This window comes from Mixophyes fleayi, chromosome 3, assembly GCF_038048845.1.
Source record: "Mixophyes fleayi isolate aMixFle1 chromosome 3, aMixFle1.hap1, whole genome shotgun sequence".
NCBI lineage: Eukaryota > Metazoa > Chordata > Amphibia > Anura > Limnodynastidae > Mixophyes > Mixophyes fleayi.
This window is the reverse complement of record NC_134404.1, coordinates 187,953,639-187,968,801: the sequence shown is the minus strand read 5'-3', so window position 1 is coordinate 187,968,801 and position 15,163 is coordinate 187,953,639. Positions and strand designations below refer to the sequence as shown.

The following is a 15,163-nucleotide window of genomic DNA, read 5'->3' as shown; positions in this document are numbered from 1 at the left end:
ATTGTTCAGTAAAATATTTGTACATCAGTCATTATGCAGAGAAAAACTATTTTTTTTACATATTTGCACAACCTAATATAAATAAAGATGGACACACAATACAGGAAGTTACTGCATATGTACTTTCTGTAGCTATTTTACCATTGACTGAAAGTCCCGATGTGCATGCAGATTTATGTGTACACACCTACACAATTTACCTTCAGATCTGTGCTCTTCATCTCTCATAACCATCTGCTGAAACAACACATTCTATATCGTTCCAGTGTTGATCCTCATTTTTAGGAAGTTTATAAAACCAAATCAAAAGTTACAATGTGCTTTGGTGTGATAAAACATGATCTGGTTACATAAAAATAAGACACAGGTGGAGATTCAGTTCAATGTAATGTCTCTGGTACATTCAGCGGAGAAACGGCACCGCGATGCTCAGGCTGGAATCTCCTTGCGTCCCATAGAGTGGAGATTCCTTACCATAATAGGGTGATAATATGCGCATCCAATCATATAGGCAATGTTCAGCAGCACCTTGTGCTGAATTGAATCTCTCCCATGGAGTTGCTGACTCCTTCTTTGTATTTTTGTTCAATCTAATTAATAGTTTACCTATTGCTGTGCATGTGTGTGTGTCATGTGATTGCCATGGCTACCACAATAATGTGACATGCTGTAGTGAGCAATGAGACTTTGGAACACCTCTCTTTTCAGCATTCTTCTTCATAGCACAGTTCCACCCTTCCTTCCTCTATAATCTATGACCACTGAGGGGCTTCCTGGCTGACTGGCTTAGACTAAGATTTCAGGTTACACTCTACCGAAAAGAATGCAGAAACCAAATACTTCCAGATGAGATAAATAGAACACCACAGTGTGGTTTAGAAAAGGAAGACAAAAAAGTGATTATATGATTTCACTTATCCTAGTGAATTGATTAACTGTATCCCTGTGAATATCAGTTCAGCCTACAAAATGGCTACCATGAAATGTCGCAATGATGTCACTGGTTCCTAGTTAATTGATATGCTGCAACTTTATATTGGTTCAGTCCATAAAATGTCTAGTCTCCACTGTGTGTAGATGAGATACTCTTTAAAATGCAGTACTGATAATGTTTTCTGGTGGACTAATTTGAAACATTATGTTTGATCTTTAAGTTTAAAATAAAGTGCAATATTTAATACTACATATATAACCTATACTTAAATCAATTAAATAGCAAAAAGGCTGGGTCATCATTTAAACCAAGTAAGTACATGTACTTTATTTTATTGCCTCGTTTATGCCCTATATTTGTTAATACTTAATGTGTTGTTAAAAATCATGTTTACATAAGATTTGAAACTAGATTTACTAAGCTGCGGGTTTAATAAAGTGGGGATGTTGACTATAGCAACCAATCAGATTCTAGCTGTCATTTTGGAAAAAGCACTAAATAAATGAAAGCTAGAATTCGATTGGTTGCTATAGGCAACATCCCCACTTTTTCAAACCCGCAGCTTAGTAAATCTAGCCCTTAGTCATTTTGTGAAATTGTGCAACAGTCCCAGTACACCTGTAGATGTACAAATGTAAAATAAGTGCTTGATTTTACCAATTAATAACCTTTTATGAATTATCTTTTAGACATAGTAGTCTTTTTATCTCACACAGCTGTGAAAACAACTCAAAGGGGCTGATTCATTTGAAGTCAATGGTCCGGCTGCGCACGTCTCTGGGTACTATGGGGTACGAGGATTAATCTGCAATGTTGCTTACCTGTGGAGTGCCATCCCAACCATTCCGGAGGCACTCCCTGGCATATAGCTTTTAATTGAATCAGCCCCTTAAAGTCCCAAAAATGTTATTTACTCAGAGTAATGTCCTTTACAATCATACTTTGATGCAGTTTGACCAGATATTTTATTTGCACATTGCACTCACTGTCTTGTCAATTTTTTAAACATATTTTGTGACTGTTTCTCCAAGCCTAGCTATAACTGAAATGATGTTCATACCTGCAAGTTGATTAACAAAGCAAATATAACTGAATTATCACAGGATAAACAGATTGCCAAGAGACGAGAGGAACTTTTAGCTGAACAAAAAATAAATGAGGAGAAAATGGTGAGATGTTTTATTCCCATCTCTATACTAAAGTATATTGTTTGTACATACTTGTTTATTGGCAGAAATGTTCAGTTCAATTAGGAATTCTATTGAAATGTGAAAATTATTTAGTATCCATACATGTAGGAATAACTCACCATAGATATAATTTCAGCCTTAATTTCTTTTGTCACTGTAAGAGCTAAAACACATAAGATGAGAGAGCAGTAACACTTGGGGGTATATTTACTAAACTGCGGGTATAGCAACCAATCTGATTCTAGCTGTCATTTTGTAGAATGCACTAAATACATGATAGCTATAATCTGATTGGTTGCTATTGCAACATCTCCACTTTTTCAAACCCGCAGTTTAGTAAATCTAGCTCTTGGCCCCTCTTACCAAGTAGACTTAACATATTATGCTAATCAATATTTTTATGGATAAAGACTACCATCCAGCAGAAGACATAGCTTTGTGACCCCTGTGTTTCCTGAGCAAAATTATCTATGAATTGTTGGCAATATGGTAGTGTTCATTATTGTGGAAAACAATTCCTCAAATATCAGGTAAAGTCAAGTATTATTAATAACATGGTAACTTGAGACCAGTCAAACTGTCATGGTTGAGCATAATAACCAGCTCCAGGCCCACTGGGGTTTTTAATATAGCACTGACTTGAGCAATGGCCTAGGAAGAAAGAAGTACCTGGAAAATACACTTATTATAATAAATAACCAAACCAAGTAATATTTATAATTCCCACTGCTGTATTTAGTGATTAATTCTTCAGATATTGATGGTATATTTGTTTTGAGTAGGGGAAGAAGGATCTGGAGGATAGCGATGAGGAGGAGGAGGAGGGGGAAGAAGAAGTTGACAGCATTGAGCTAATTCTTTCAGAAGAGTTCCCAGAGGAAGAAGAGGAGGAGATGGAGGAAAAAGAACAGGAGGAAGATGCCATTGAAAGAATGAAAACTGAAATTGGAGAAAAATGTGAAGCAGATACTGAATCTTTACAGGCAGTGAAGGTAGAGGAATTTATGTAAATTGCTCCCATGCTGTAAAATATAATGGATGAGTATTTAGGTCCATAGTTATGTTGTAGACACTGGTGTTCACAAGAAATAGTTTTCTAAATTATGCTATCTAAACAGATATGCATTCTACAGGCAATCCACGCATATGCATGTTAATTTCTCATGTAATTTCGGTGATGAATGTTAAGTCTACTTACAAGGCTTCCCATAACATTTTATATAAAATAACCACTAATAGGGCGCTCTAAAATCCAAAATGCTGCCAAAATCCTATTCACAAGGTATATATCTGATAGTAGCAATAATACTACAAAACATAGGACATTCAGTGCATACAGGATCCCATAGGAGACAAACAGATAAAAAATATGTGTACAATTCACAGTCCAAGCCTCATTCTTATCAAATACAGATTAACTGTTTCACATGACATGAGTATCAGCTTTCCAAATGGTAAACACCTTCCCGTCACCTTCTGTAGCAAATAGTGTAAAAAGATGGATTCCTACCAGAAATCCTATTAATATAGGCACATCAGATGTCAAACGAAATCCTCTTGATATAAAGGCTCTCCAGGTTGTTATCCCCTTGATGTTTTCTTCTTAGGCAATAATACTCACGTCCAGCGATGTTAATACAAAGAGAAGACAGACTATGGCGTGATATTGTTTTAAAAGCTTCTAAATTTTATTTTATTAAAAAGTAGTTTTACATAAAAGAAATAGAGTGTGAATGCTCATACCGGAAATCCAATCTTTAAAGCGTTATGTGCAGAAATCAGATGTTAAATACCCATAACATGTGTAAAGTTTCAGCCCACAAAATAGCTTCCTAGCCACTTAAAAGTCTTCTGTTTTATTTTGTTTGTTTTTGGATAACAGTCTACTCCTCTCACCATCTTTATTTATTGCTTTAGCACAAATATGTAGATGAATACAATGATATTTAAGCATACTTGCTGACTCTCTTGGAATGTTCGGGAGACTCATGAAATAGAGGGTGATCTCCCAGACCACTGAGAGAGTCTGGCTATGTGCTGGAGAGAGGATGTGCTGGAGAGAGGCAGCCATTTTCTGGTAGCACATCTTCTCCTGCTGGAGAGCAGTGGCCATTTTCTTGTTGCATACCTCCTCCTGGTAAAGAGGTATGGTGCAAAAAATGGCTGCTACTCTCCAGTCATTACTTATTCTTCTCCCTAATGAGAGAGAGAGAAAGACAAATGTGGGAGAGTGGCTCCGAGATATAGAGAGGGGAGGTGAGAGAGAAAGTATGGGGGGCAGATAAAGAGAGGGAAGGTGAGAGAGAATGTATGGGGGAGGGGGGAGTAGGAGTGAAGGGATGCAGGGGAGAGAACGGAGGTAAGTCAGAGAGGTAGAACTGAGAGAGAAAACAGGACATAAAGAGGGGAGGAGGGTCTGTGCGGAAAAGATAGTGAGAAGTGTGAGACAGGTTTGCATTATATATATATATATATATATATATATATATATTCCACCAGGTAATGCTGGCCACACTCTAACTGGTGGAGCTAAACATGATCCTTGAACGAAGCAGGACACAACACCTGAAATTATTTTTTAAAAGTAGGCAAGTTTGTGGTTGAGCCAGAATTGCCAATTATGCTGAAATAAGGTAGAGACTAGTAAGTTGAAAAGAGAGGTCACATATACACATTCAAAGTTTCTGAAATGTGTTCATTCATCTTACAGTCGGATACCGCCCCAGACCTATGTAAATATATATAATAATTTGAGAAGTGATGTCCATTTTACTAATTCAGTAACTGTGCCAGTCATTACAATGACCTCACTTCTTATATACAACGCCTTCTACCATGCTATGTCTTCTCACATCTATTTTATAGTTTCTATTTAACATTGCAGTCATGTTTTACAATATGCCTAGGCAGTGTCGGACTGGGGCATGAAGGGCCCACAGGGGGAATACAATGGTAGGAGCCAACCAGAGGGGGTGTAACCAGCCACTAGAGAAGCATAACTAAACCGGGATGTGGTAAGCCCACAAAGGAAAGCTAGCACCATAGTGTAGTATATAAAGAATACACAGTCTTGACCAGCCCTTTAGATTGGGCAGAAGTCACCAAAAATCGGGATTGTCCCACTAGATTCAGAACATATGACAGACTATCCTGCTGTCCTACCTGTTCTTTCACCACCTGTGGCTGCTGGTTTCTTTAGTTGCGGCTTGTCTGGATCCTGGAATGTTGGGGGCCCTATTTGGAAAACAAAATGGGTACATTTAGCAAATTCCAACCAGCCCCGGCGTTAAATCAATAGGACCCATGATTAATACTTAGGCCTTCCTCCAGCCCCAACATTAAAATAATAGTATTCACATTTAATAAATAGATCTATATCCCTCTAACCAACCCCAACATTAAAGTAATAGTATTCCCATTTAATAAATAAACCTATTTCCCTCCCTCCAGACAGCCCCAGCAATAAATTAATAGCATTTACATATAATAAATATACCAATTTCCCGCAACCGTCACTACCATTAAATAATTCATATTCACATTTAATAAATAGACCTCATGCTCCTCAAACTCAACCCCACATTCAATTAATAGAGCCACCACCTACCTCACACACACACTACATTGCCACAAGCCCCCTTTGCCATCACACACACATTACTGTGCCCCTTCATTATTGCTCCCCCTTCATCACCCTGTCCAATGCTGCTCACCCCCTCACTCTGTGCCATGCTGCCCCCTCCCCCCTTTCACTATATTAACATAACACACACAATATTAACATACTGCCCACACACACTATATTAACATAACACATTATAATAACATACTACCCACTATAAAAGTAATTATATCGTTTTCCAATAAGCATTGTCTAAGCGATTTGTGTTTCCAAAGCACAAAATGATTTATTTAGCAGATGCAAAAGTTTTAGCAATTCAATACATAATTATAATACAGTACAGCCGATATCAAAAGATATATACATACCGCCGCGATCGCTTGCGCTAGCTGCGCTCAACTGGTACCAGCTTACAGTACTTCACTCCAGAATACTGTGGTCAGAGAATGACTGGGCTAATACCAGCTAGATCTGTATTATACACACTCAGTGCTACAGAGAAAACAATGCAGATGATGTGGCTTGCTTCTATAGGTCCAGGCTTCAGGAGGGTCCAGTGTAAACAGGTCATAGGCTAGTTCAAACAACCCTCTCCAATGGTGAGGGTCAACATTCCAGATGATTCTCCCACCCAGAAACCAGTTTGAGCTAGTCTATTCATAATACACAGTCAGTAACAGTTTAAACATTTATTCCCTAACATCGCTAACTAGAGTATGCAATGTGCGATCTCTTCGGCGAATGAACCGGACAACTGCTGATGAATAGGGGATTAAAATGATACTAAACACGACATGTTTCCTGTAACCTGAACCTTAAATATTACTAAAGTGTACATATAATCATAATATATAAACTAAATAATAAACTAAATACTATCTGCTCATAAATCACTGTGGAATGGAACCATTATAATATGAAATATATAAATAACTAAATATGAGAGTGCGAGTGTGTGCGTGCGTATTTTACCGCGTGATCGCGCCATGCCACTTGTCACGTGGCATACTGATCGCAATTGCACGGTAAAACAATATTAATCAATATACTTTCGTTCATCCAATTATACGACTTCGACACCACACACACAAACACACACACACACACTATATTAACATAGTACACACACTCTATATTAACAACCCCCCTTCCCTTACCTTGTTAAATCTGCAACAATTCACACATCGGACGGCACCTGTCACGTGGTGCACGTGCCATGTGCACGTGCGTTCATAGCTCATTAAAAAAACATTTTTTTAACTATGGAGCTCCAGTGTGTGTGTGTGTGTGTGTGTGTGTGTATATCTATATATCTATATATATCTATATCTCTCTCTCTCTCTCTATATATATATATATATATATATATTTTAAGGATGCGCGCACTCGGATTCCTGGAATCCGAGCCCCCCCGAACATTGCGGATCCGAGTCAGATCCGAGCACTGCCCGGGTATTCCCGCCGATTCCGAAACTTAAAACGAGGCTCTGAGTCATTATCCCGCTGTCGGATCTTGCGATACTCGGAACCTTTAAATTTCCCGCTTGCCGCCGCCATCTTCACTCGGGCATTGATCAGGGAAGAGGGAGGGTGTGTTAGGTGGTCCTCTGTCCTGCTATTTCTCGTGCTGTGCTGTGCTGTGCTCTGTCCTGCTGAGTCCAGTGGTGCTTTTGGCAGTGCTCTGTCCTGCTGAGTCCAGTGGTGCATCAGTCCAGTGCTCTGTCCTTGCTGAGTCCAGCGGTGCATTTTGTCCTGTGCTTTGCTCTGCAAAGTGCATATTTCTTTCAAAAGTATTAAAAATTCTTCCATAAAAAGAAAAAAAAAAGAAAAATTCTACAAAAATCCTTTTAAATTAATATATATAAAAAAAAAAAGTCCTTGCTGAGTCCAGTGGTGCATCAGTCCAGTGCTCTGTCCTTGCTGAGTCCAGTGGTGCATCAGTCCAGTGCTCTGTCCTTGCTGAGTCCAGTGGTGCATCAGTCCAGTGCTCTGTCCTTGCTGAGTCCAGTGGTGCATCAGTCCAGTGCTGTGTCCTTGCTGAGTCCAGTGGTGCATCAGTCCAGTGCTCTGTCCTTGCTGAGTCCAGTGGTGCATCAGTCCAGTGCTCTGTCCTTGCTGAGTCCAGCGGTGCATTTTGTCCTGTGCTTTGTTCTGCAAAGTGCATATTTATTTCAAAAGTATTAAAAAATCTTCCCAAAAAATTATAATTCGCCAAAAATCCTTTTAAAAAATTATAAAAAAATATTCTAAAAAGTCTAAAAAAAATTATTGCAGTCCATTAACGTTAATACTGCAATCTATTAAAATTGTTCACTGTTCTTGCAGTATATAAAAAATAGTACTATAATACAAAGTGTGCTGCATATAATGGAGGACCAAAATTTGGGGGGTAAAGTAGGGAAAGACCAAGACCTACTTCCTCCTAATGCTGAAGCTGCTGCCACTAGTCATGACATAGACGATGAAATGCCATCAACGTCGTCTGCCAAGGCCAATGCCCAATCTCCTAGTACAGGGCATGTAAAATCCAAAAACCCAACGTTGACTAAAATTTCCAAAAAAAGAAAATTAAAAACATCTGAGGAGAAACGAAAACTTGCCAATATGCCATTTACGACACGGAGTGGCAAGGAACGGCTTAGGCCCTGGCCCGTGTTCAGGACTAGTAGTTCAGCTTCTCCCAAGGATCTAAGCCCTCCTCCTCCCCCCCTTTCAAAAAAATTGAAGAGAGTTATGCTGTCAGCAACAACAACAAAACAGCAAACAACTCTGTCTTCTAAACAGATGACATCACAAATCCCCAAGGCGAGTCCAAGGGTGTTGGTGGTTGATAAGCCTGACCTTCCCATCACTGTACGGGAAGAGGTGACTTCATCCACCATTTGCAGCACACCCTCTGCATATGCTGGAAGGATCACCCACAGTGTAGATCCAGATTTGGATAATCAAGGTGTCAATGTTGTACACCGGGAGGAGGCTATTGATGTAGCTGGCGCTGTGGAGGAACTTGATGATGAGGATGCTGATGTGGTTATTGTAAATGAGGCACCAGGGGGGGAAACAGCTGTTGTCCATGGGATGAAAAAGCCCATCGTCATGCCTGGTCAGAAGACCAAAAAATGCACCTCTTCGGTTTGGAGTTATTTTTATCCAAATCCTGACAACAAATGTATGGCCATATGTAGCTTATGTAAAGCTCAAATAAGCAGGGGTAAGGATCTTGGCCACCTAGGGATATCCTCCCTTATACGTCACCTGAATAACCTTCATACTTCAGTGTTTAGTTCCAACAGTGGGATGTGTATTCGTGAGCATTCTGCTGATGTGTGCCTTAATAGACCGAGTGTAGCCGGTGATACCCAAATTGAGGATGCCACTTTGGAAATAGAAGAGGATGAGGGGGAGATTTGTGGAGGTGACGAGGGCACTAATGAGGATGTTGATGATACCAAATTGCCTTTCTCAATTTCTATTTATATTCTAGATTATATAACGGCTGAATAGTTTTCCATTTTACTCCTAGTGGAGAGGGGATCTGATACAGACAGATACCAAACTGCCTTTGTCCATTTCTTTGTATATTCGAATTTCTAGTTCTACAGTCTATGCAGGCTGCTTTTTTTATATTCAACTACAAGTGTAGGGCGGGGGGGGCATAGATAGCCACCAAAGTAACGTGGTCCATTTAATTTCACTTTCTATCTCCACACTCTGTGCAGGCTGCTTTTTTTATATTCAACTACAAGTGTAGGGCAGGGGGGAAGGGGGGGGGGGGCATAGATAGCCACCAAAGTAACGTGGTCCATTTAATTTCACTTTCTAGCTTCACCGTCTGTGCAGGCTGCTTTTTTTTATATTCAAAGTATTTACAAGCCTTGCAATCTAAATTAACAAGAGGTAGTGACGCGCTAGAACTACACCCTCTATATGCTGCAGAGGATGTACGATCAGCCATCTGTAGAGTGAAATTCTGACCAGTTAAGGTTTTTTTTATTGTGACCCCGGTACCAAATTGGGTACCGGGGCCACTCCACTACGCAGTCCAGAAAGCTACCTCGGTCCAACGATTTGGACTAAAAACAATATTGTGAAGTGTGAGGTGTTCCAAATACACTGGAAAAGAGTGGAAATGATTGTTATTGAATGTTATTGAGGTTAATAATAGCGTAGGAGTGAAAAACAAACAAAAAACTAGATTTTAGCACTTTTTATGTTTTTTTAAAAATAAATCAGAACCCAAAACCCTAAATCAGAACCAAAACCTTTCGTCAGGTGTTTTGGCAAAACAAATCAGAACCCAAAACCTCAAGCTAATCAGAACCCAAAACACTAAAAGTGCCCGGTGCACACCCTTAATATATATATATATATATATATATATATATATATATATAGATAGATAGATAGATAGATAGATAGATAGATAGATAGATATAGATATATATATATATATATATATATAACAAAGTGTTGTGCATAGTCCATATAGTAAATTGCATATCCTCAATTGTTAAAATAAGATGAACAGACCTGCCCCAGCAAGCCAGTGTACAAAAATCCAAAATAATTTTAATAGAGGAATATAGAAAAAAGTCCAGAAGAAAAAGTCAAAGAAAAAGATACATTACAAAACAAAAAATTACAGTATTTTTAAGTAATACTAATCAAAGTCTGTCATGCCTAGCCATTTAATATTTTTTCTACTATTTTACCTGAAATGAGTGAATCACCATTATTATTATTATTATTATTTATTATTATCGTAGATTTGTAAGGCCCACAGTGCTGTACAGTAGGGAAGACAAGGACATACATAAAACAGGACATACGTAAAACAAGAACAGATAAGACAGAAAAAATGAATGGAGACATGAAAACAAAGGGTATGGAGAACCCTGCTCATTAGAGAGCTTACATTCTAAAGGGAACAGGGCACAGCTGAAACAAGAGGAGCGAGTGTGGCTCAGAGTGGAGATTGGGATAGGTGTTAGGGTGCATTAGTGTGAACAGTGTTATCAAGGATATCTCTAAAAAAAGAGCATCTAAAGATTTGAAGGCTGTGGGAAAGTCTTATTGAGTGTGGTAGGGAATTCCATAAGTGGGGAGCAGCACGGGAGAAGTCTTCTAGGCGGGAGTGAAAGGTGGTTATCAGAGACGAGGCAAGGCGCAGGTCAGATGTAGATCTAAGAGGGCGGGAGGAAGAGTATTTTGATATGAGATTGAAATGTATACAGGGGTATTGTTGTTCAGGACTTTGTAGATAAGGGTGAGTAATTTGAATTTGATTCTGGAGGACACAGGGAGCCAGTGTAGGGATTTGCAAAGTGGTGCAGCAGATGTGGGGTGGTGAGAGAGGAAGATCAGTCTTACAGCAGCATTTAGGATGGATTGAAGTGTGGATGTATGGGTGTCAGGAAAGCCAGATAACAGGAGGTTGGAATAGTCAAGACGGGAGATGATGAGAGAATGGATAAGAGTTTTGGTAGCATGTTGAGTAAGAAAAGGGCGTATTCTGGCAATGTTTTTAAGGTGGAGCCGACAGGACTGGGAGAGAGTCTGGATTTGAGGAATAAAGCAGAGGGCGGAGTCAAGTGTGACACCAAAGCAGGGGGCTTGGGAGACTGAGGAAATAGTGGTGTTATTGACAGTTAGTTAGATTTGAGGGGAGGTGGTGACTCTGGCAGTAGGGAAGATAATAAGTTCTGTTTTGGACATGTTGAGCTTTAGGTAGCATTGGGACATCCATGTGGAGATAGCAAAAAGACAGTTTGTTACACGAGATAGCACAGAAGGAGAGAGGTCAGGGGAAGAGATATAGATTTGGGTGTCATCAGCGTAGAGGTGGTATTGGAGACCGAATGAGTGAATTGGTGCCCCAAGAGAGGTGTACAATGGAAAAAGTAAAGGGCCAAGAACATAGACTTGTGAGACCCCAACAGATAGTGGGAGTAGAGGGAAGGATGTTCCAGAGGTAGAAACACTAAAGGAGCGGTTCAATAGGTAAGAAGTAAACCAGGAAAGGACTGTGTCACAAAGGCCAATGGAGTGAAGGGTGAGTAGGAGAAGAGGGTGATCAACAGTATCAAAAGCAGCCGAGAGGTCTAGGAGAATGAGTATGGAGAAATTAACATTGGATTTTGCAGTAAATAGATTATTGGTCACTTTTGTAAGAGCAGTTTCAGTGGAATGTTGGGGGCAGAAGCCTGATTTCAGAGAGCCGAGAATGGAATGAGAGGATAGAAAGTGTGACAGGCATTTGTACACTAATCGCTCAAGTACTTAGGAGGCAAAGGGGAAGAGAGAAATAGGGCGGTAGTTGGATAGAGAAGCTGGATCGAGAGATGGTTTCTTTAGAATAGGTGAGATGAGCGCATGTTTAAAGGAGGATGAAAATGTGCCAGTGGAGAGAGACAGGTTGAAGAGGTGAGTTAGAGGTGGGCATGTAGTGGAGGAGAGGGAGCAGTGTAGTTGGGAGAGAATAGGGTCGAGTGGACAGGTTGTAGGGTGAGATGATAAGATGAGTACAGAGACTTCGTCTTCAATTACTGGAGAGAATGAATTAAGGGTGGGTTGGGGAGTGTAGGTAAAGGTGGGTAGGGTGAGTGGAATTTGACATTAGGAAATATCTTGTCGAATGGTGTCAATTTTGTCTTTGAAATAGGTGGCAAAATCATGGGCAGTGTGGGAGGAGGTGCAGGTGGGCAGAGAAGTGAGTTGAAGGTGGCAAAGAGGGGACATGGGTTAGAAGACTGGGTGGATATTAGAGATTTGAAGAATGTTTGTTTGGCAATTGAAAGAGCAGTGCTGTAAGATGAAAGGATGAATTTATAGTGGAGGAAATCGGGATAGGAACGAGATTTCCTCCAGTTGAGTTCTGCAGTGCGGGAGCACTTTCGCAGGTAGCGGGTCTGTTTGTTGTGCCATGGCTGGGGTTTGGATTATCAGAGACTATATGTAGTAGCTGGTGCTGCACTGTCTAGGGCTGAAGTGAGTGTTTTGTTAAAGAAAGAGGCAGCTTGATTAGGTCAGGACAATGCAGTCATTGGAGAAAATTGTTGTTTTAGTGAAAATGAGAGGTGGCTTGGGTTAAGAGTACTTACCATTCAAAGCTTCTACTTCTATGATTAAAGAAAAATATTGGTAACATTAAAACGCATACATAGTTGACACAATAAACCTGCATTATTAGAAACTGTATATTTATTCATTTTTTTATTAATTTGCAGGAGGAACTTCAGAGTCTAATGATTCCTTGTATTACAATCAGTGCGCGACGCAAACCACACATTGTACATTACCAGTTATATGACAAACTAAAGCATATCGTGGAAAATCGAAAAAGTCTCTTTGAAAAAAGTTATCCTATTAGCTTACCCCTTGCTAACAAGATGCTTCATGTGACGTACAAACACCCCAGTGTGTTTGGACGATGGGACCCTGTCAAGGTATTGTAAAGTTAAAGAAACAAAACAGTAAACAATGTATTTTCAGTTTTGGGAATTTACTATGACAAGCAGGATGAAGAATGTCTTGCAAGGCTCTTTGTCTGTTTAGCGTGAAAAACCTCCTAGATATCTCAATTAACCATTGGTCACTGGTTCCTACCTTAGGAACTTTGATCTCAGTAACATGCTGTCATTTTAATTACTTTGCTTTGTTCAGAGTAGGACAATGATGGTATGCTATAGTACAGGGGTGGGGGAAACAATTGTTTGTATATTATTAACACATTATAGTGTGCTGCACAGTAGTATGCTCTCAGAATGAGATTAGTTGTACTTGAAACAAAGTGTCTTTATTATAAACATCTTAGGTGATGTCAATAGTTAAACAGCAAGCAAAGTCCATATGAGTAGTATAACAGGATACCAGGATTATTATGTGTAGCTGAGAAGCTGGAGATGCTAGATATCAGGCATGATAGGTTTACTGCAGGTACGGGTTTGTCAGGATTACCAGGTTTCGTTGAGAAGCTGGAGATGCTGGATATCAGGCACTATAGGTTCACTGCAGATACAGGTTTGTCAGGATAACCAGGTTTAGCTGTGGAGTTGGAGACCAGCTACAACAGGAATACTGCAGGTACAGGTTGTCAGGATAAACAGGTTTAGCTGGGAAGCTGGAGACCAGGAATAACAGGATGACTGTAGGTACAGGTTGTCAGGATAACCAGGTTTAGCTGGGGAGCTGGAGACCTGGCACAATGGTATGACTGCAGGCACAGGATCAGGCAGGAGGAAGTTCAGGCAAGCCAGGTTCAAAAGCTGGGAGATCCATAAATAATACCATGGACTAGACAGGAGCCGGGGTCTGGGACACAAGCAAAGGTGCAAAATGGTGGAACAGTCAGGAGTCAGATACCAAGGAACAATTGCTTCAACTGCACAAGCAAACTTAAAAACTAGATTTGTTTACCTTGCAAATGTAGCCTTACAGGGTATACAATTAATATATATAGAAATATATAGAAATATATTCAAAGTCAATACAAAAATTTGTCTAACAAACTTTTCATACCGGGGATAATACTAATTTTGAATGGAAGAAAGGCTGTTTCACCATGAGTATAGGAAGGATTTCTTTACTGTAAAGTCTGTTAAGTTGTGACATTCTTTACCACAGTAGCTATAATTGTAGATATAATTAGTAATATACATTATTGGAGTGATTGATTCAGATAATGTATTTTATTAACAAGAACAGAGGGAGTAAAATCATCATTAGTAACATGGAATATATTGACCTGTTTCCAGATGATACAAATAAAAATGGACTAATCACTTGATGCATATGTACATGCAAAAAAATGTTAGTAAAAATTGACACTTTTGATCCCATAACCATTAATATGGATTATTTAATAACTCCTCTCATTACAGTTTTGCTGTACTCCACTTTCAAACACATGTCATATTGAAGCTTAGGCACTGAATAAATGAATCACTTTATGTAAAAACCATTTGTTAAGAGTGCAAATGGATATGAATAACATCATTTAACAACAAATTAGTTCTTACTAATGTTTTTTCAACCAAATTTATTTTCTTTCAAAAAATGTTTTAGCTGAGTCAAGGAGAAGTAATTAAGCCATTCAAAAACCAAGAAAACCCTGGCTTCCCTTTGCTCTACCGGCAATTCATTTACTTCTTCTCAACAAAAGAAAACAGAGACACTTTTATGAAGAACCCCATTAAATTTATCCGTCAACCAAAACCCAAACCATCAGTGCCAATTAGAATTGCGGTTGTTGGACCTCCCACATCTGGAAAAACTACAAGTAAGAATATGTTTTATAAAGTTACTCAAATATTGGGATTTAATATATAACTTTGGGGAGTAGATTCTATTAAAAAAAATACTATTTTGTGTAACATATTGCATAGATTCCGGTCACAATTATGTAGTACATAAGATCGC

General features: G+C 39.3%; 1 protein-coding gene across 2 annotated transcripts in view; it reads left to right on the top strand.

The window, feature by feature from the left end:
* The window catches only part of AK9 (adenylate kinase 9), a 116,050-nt gene that overhangs the window by 80,090 nt on the left and 20,797 nt on the right, over nt 1–15,163 (top strand). For both annotated transcript variants that reach the window (XM_075202901.1, XM_075202902.1), the window contains 4 exons: nt 2,038–2,103; nt 2,907–3,116; nt 12,973–13,191; nt 14,810–15,023. In XM_075202901.1, the coding sequence (XP_075059002.1) occupies nt 2,038–2,103; nt 2,907–3,116; nt 12,973–13,191; nt 14,810–15,023 (709 nt within the window). The remainder of the gene's footprint in view (nt 1–2,037; nt 2,104–2,906; nt 3,117–12,972; nt 13,192–14,809; nt 15,024–15,163) is intronic.